Source organism: Curcuma longa, unplaced genomic scaffold, assembly GCF_044706935.1.
Source record: "Curcuma longa cultivar G26 ecotype Majalengka, Jawa Barat unplaced genomic scaffold, ITB_CL_G26_1.1 contig_25198, whole genome shotgun sequence".
NCBI classification, from domain to species: domain Eukaryota; kingdom Viridiplantae; phylum Streptophyta; class Magnoliopsida; order Zingiberales; family Zingiberaceae; genus Curcuma; species Curcuma longa.
Window position 1 is genome coordinate 1 of NW_027432677.1, and position 4345 is coordinate 4345.

A 4345-nucleotide genomic window follows, 5' to 3' on the forward strand; every position below is an offset into this window, starting at 1 on the left:
AGGTCCTGCCTTTGTGCCCGTCAAGAAGAATGATAAGGTAGTTCTTGTTTCCTTGTGATTATTTTTGCAGTTCGAGTAATTTATTTCTGGGAAATTTCTGTTTACCCCTTGTTTTAAGATAAGGTTTACATTTTTTATCAAAATGACCCCTTGTTTTAAGATGCCAAAATGCCCATCAGCCCACACAATATGCTCATTTTTCACTTCCAACCATTAACACTTATTGGTAGATGATAAAAATGGCTGTCATTTGCCAACCAAAGATATGAAAAAATATGGATGGTGATTATTTATTCCTAAAAAAATTGAGGGAAAAAAATATATATCATTTTTTTTACCTATCCAACTTATTTTTACACATCAAAAGATTCTTGTTTTGTAAAATTAACTTTTGTTGAAATTTTATCATTTCAGAATAATAATAAATTACTGATAGTATACTAGAGCTATTTTCCAATGGAAAAGGATTAAAAAGGTTCTAGGGGTTTATGAAGGAGTCTTTTCAACTTTAGATTATTCTCTCTTTTTATTTCTAACTTCAATCTCTCTGTAATTAAATATGATTTTCTTAGTCTCTTTGTTTCTAATTTTAAATTCATCCCTAAATATAGTGTTTTTTAAATTTCCTTTAATACATTTTAAAATTATCCTATAATAAAATTTTGATATTTTGAAAATTACCTCTGGATTTATCCATCCAAAAAAAAAAGATCCCTGTTCTCCCTGTGACAGGAGCCACACGTCCACATTAGTGGAGAATGCACATACTTGCCTTTTTGTAGGTCATTACCCGTTTTAATGGACACCTGTATCATTTTGTAGATCAGGAAATTGCGCATGCGAATTTATTTTTCTTTATTTGAAAAAAAAAACATATGCATTCGTTTTGATCTCTAGTTGAGAAACAAGTGATTCTTTTAAAAATCATAATGTGAATTTGTAAATGATAATAATATTATTTAGCTAAAAAAATTTGTATATTTTCCACCGTGTTAAATAAAGTACATTCCACGTGTCCGGTAAGATGGATTGAATCGGTCTTTTGATTTCCGAACTTTGTTCTTCAGTCAATCGAGAATAGGCACCATTTCTTCCTCCAAGTCGACTCCTTTCTTCGCCTCTCCGCCTCCTCTGTGCCGCGCATGGATCTCCTTCGTGTAGAACTCCCATGTCCTCCAGACGAGCACCAGCACAGCCGCGCCCCCCACCACTGTCACCGCCGTGATGATCAGGAACGCGAGCTTGAAGCACTCCGCGCCGGCGCACGTGGGCGAGCCAGAAGAGTTCGGCGTGCTCTGCCGCGCTGCCTCCCTGTCGTAGAGCTGCCCCGCCACCTTGATGTTGAGGATGTAGGAGCCCACGGGGCTTGCGGCGCCGCCGAAGTTGTGCAGCGTGGAGTAGTGCTTCAGCCCGAACAGCTCCGATATGATGGCGAAGTAGAGCGGCACCTGTGCGCCGAAGCAGAAGCCCGTGATCACCGACGCGAGGTGGAGCGCGCGGCCATAGGCGATGAGGAGGTGCCCGGCGCAGGAGAGGAGGAAGACGAGGGCGAGCAGCAGCGGGCGCGGCAGCCGGCGGTTGACGAGCAGGATCTCGGAGGCGAACCCGGCGGCAACGCGGCCGGCGTAGTTCCAGATGCTGATGAGGGATACGAGCGTGGCGACGCTCTGCGCGTCGTAGCCGAGGGACTTCCCGATCTGGCCCATGTTGTCGATGGCGGTCAGGGTGCCGCCGACGCCGCAGATGGTGGTGAAGATGATCAGCATCATGTCGACGCTCGTCACCGCTTCGAGTATGGAGAAGTCCTCGCCTCTCTTCGGCGGCCGGGATGAAGAACGTGGAGATGGAAGGTGCGAGCTTTTTGCATTAGGCGTCAATTTGGAAGATGGAGAAGAAAGATGCGAGCCTTTTGGATTTGGGATCGATTTGGGGGATTCCAAATTAGGGTTTTCGATGGATGGCTTGCGGCGCTTTAGATCGGAGGCTTCTTCTCTGAAGACAACGGCGAGAGGGAGAACGACAGCGAGGAAGAGGAGGACGGCCGAGCTAGCTTCGTAGGTTCGTTGGGAGAACTCCGCCCGGCTTTGGAGGACGATGACGAACATGAGATAGCCGGCGAGAGCGATAGTTGTGTAGAGGAGGGAGCACAAGACCTTGAAATCGTGAGATTGGGGGTGAGACGGCGCTGATTTAGGGTTCAGGTAGCGAATGGTGCGGAGGAAGAGGAGCGAGACAGCGGAGGGGAGGCAGGCAACGAGGAGAATGAGCGATTTGGAATCCCCGCGCCGGCCGTAGAGAGCGAGGTAAATCTGGGTGAAGAGGGCGCCGCTGAGGCCAACGAAGCCCTTGAGGAGGCCGAGGACGGCACCGCGGCTGTGTGGGAAGTTGCGGACGCAGGCGACGAGGGCGCCGGTGTTGGCGAAAGCCTGCGAGTTGGCGCCGACGCAGATGGAGAGGCACATCTGCCAGACCTGGGGGCGGATCCGTCCGGCGACGGCGAGGTAGATCATGAGATAGCCGGAGAGATTCATGACGGCGCCGGCGGCGAGCACGGCGGAGGGAGGGGCGAACTCGTTGATGAGGCCGGGAAGGACGCCGACGTTCGCGCCGAGGTCTTTGAAGAAGGAGAGGGTGTTGAGGGTGCGCTGGTCGTAGGCGAGGGCGGTCTTGATGGCTTCGGAGTAGGCGGAGAAGATGTAGGTGGCGCCGGAAGATGCCATGATGACGAAGGAGGCGAAGAGGCTGAACCACCGGCCGCGGGCGACGTGGGCGGCAAGGTTGACAGCATCGCCGGCCGCCGGCATCGCGATCGCGATCTGGAAGCGGAGGGAGAAAGAGCAGGGCGGAGTTGTGTTTGGTGAGCAAACATGTCAAAGTCTACGAGAGCAAAGGAGGATGCCCATTGGCTGTCCCAGATCTCATCGAGAACCGAAAACGTTGATTATTACGATGTTTAGTCTTGACACGGCATCAGTTTGGATGTGTGAATCGGATCGGATCTTGCTATCTGGCCGGAGCCAGCCCGATCCGTCTTGTGGCGTTCGTTTGTTTTGCACACCCTTCGACTGTGTCGTATCGGGTCTGATCTGGTTCATGAGATCCGATTGGGTGGCTTCAGCTCGTTGGTAGGACTAAAAACACGCGTGTTAAATGTCGTTTTATTCGACTTAACGCACGTGTCTCCTGATTCCCTAATCCGATCGGGTGGACTACAGCTCTCAGTGGATGCCGCATTTGGTAGCCATTTAGCAAGTGGGTATGATGGTGGGCTGCTTGTAATACAATCCACAGCTAGCATACGTACTGCCCAGCCATGTATCGAAATGCGCTTCCCGTGAATCCGCTCTCTGTCTCCCCCTCTCACTGCAAGCAATGGTCGCCGTCGCCGGACGCCGTCGCCGTCGCCGCCAGCCATTCCCGCCCATCACCGCTCGCGTCGTCGCCGTCCACCTGCCCCGCGCTGCCTCCTCTTGTCGACGCGGAAGACGGGCCCTGATCGTGGCCTCCGCCGTCGCCACTCCGCGGGCGGAGGACGCCGCCTACTCCGTCGCCCTGCCCACCTCCCTTCGACAAGGTTTTTAAAATAATGCCGGTAGCTATTCCGATTACATATTCATCCCCTTTTTTGTTTTTGATAATGCCGTACATGAACTGTGCGTTTCTACCCTATTTGGTCCCATCAACAATACGTGGATTTGCAGGTTTCTTACTGTTAATTTCTCCTTAGCAGATTCACAGATTAATTCCACTGTTTCACTTAGATTGAAGAAGTCGAGTGTCTTGTATCTTTGATTAATAAATACCAATTTTTATGCTTAGTTCTGTGGCTTTTCTTTTACAGGTGAAGACCATCGGCGTCGAGCCCTCTGATGCCAATGCAATGGCTTTATATCTATATCATGGGCGCGCGGAGGATCATGCTAGAACAGGTTGGTGGATTTGCTGATGGTGTAGCAGTTAAGGTAGTCGGAGAAGAGACATTTCGCTTGTGCCGGGAACTTGTCGACGGCGTGGTTCTTGTCCGTCGGGATGCAATCTGTGCATCTATCAAGGTGATCACTTTATATGCTGAAGGAAACTTGTCATTAGTTTCTGAAATTCTGTGATTTTTCTTCGCTCGCGGAAGGAAACTTGCATTGCAGAAGCATATATATAAAACGAGTTCATATCTTCAATGTTGCATATATAAAGATATTGACACAATCAGAGCATAGACGAACACGACTGCAAAACGTGGCCAGCGGCGGTTAGACTGGACTGTCCATGTGGAGACCACCATGACTCGAAAGCCGTGGTCGCCTATGGGGTATAAAACGGGGTACAATTGCTGGTTTTGTAAGTGGAG

At 49.9% G+C, this 4345-nt stretch overlaps 1 protein-coding gene across 1 annotated transcript; it reads right to left on the minus strand.

Annotated features, from left to right (window-relative positions):
• Positions 1 to 911: 911 nt before the first annotated feature.
• Positions 912 to 2909, minus strand: LOC141818528 (protein NUCLEAR FUSION DEFECTIVE 4-like). Its single transcript, XM_074706014.1, has one exon. The coding sequence runs from the start codon at positions 2802 to 2804 to the stop codon at positions 1068 to 1070; it is 1737 nt and encodes a 578-aa protein (XP_074562115.1). The 5' UTR covers positions 2805 to 2909; the 3' UTR covers positions 912 to 1067.
• Between the last annotated feature and the right edge of the window lie 1436 nt (positions 2910 to 4345).

Bases quoted from the DNA above. Each gene is read 5' to 3' on its own strand.
- LOC141818528 (XM_074706014.1), bottom strand. From the start codon at position 2,804: ATGCCGGCGGCCGGCGATGCTGTCAACCTTGCCGCCCACGTCGCCCGC.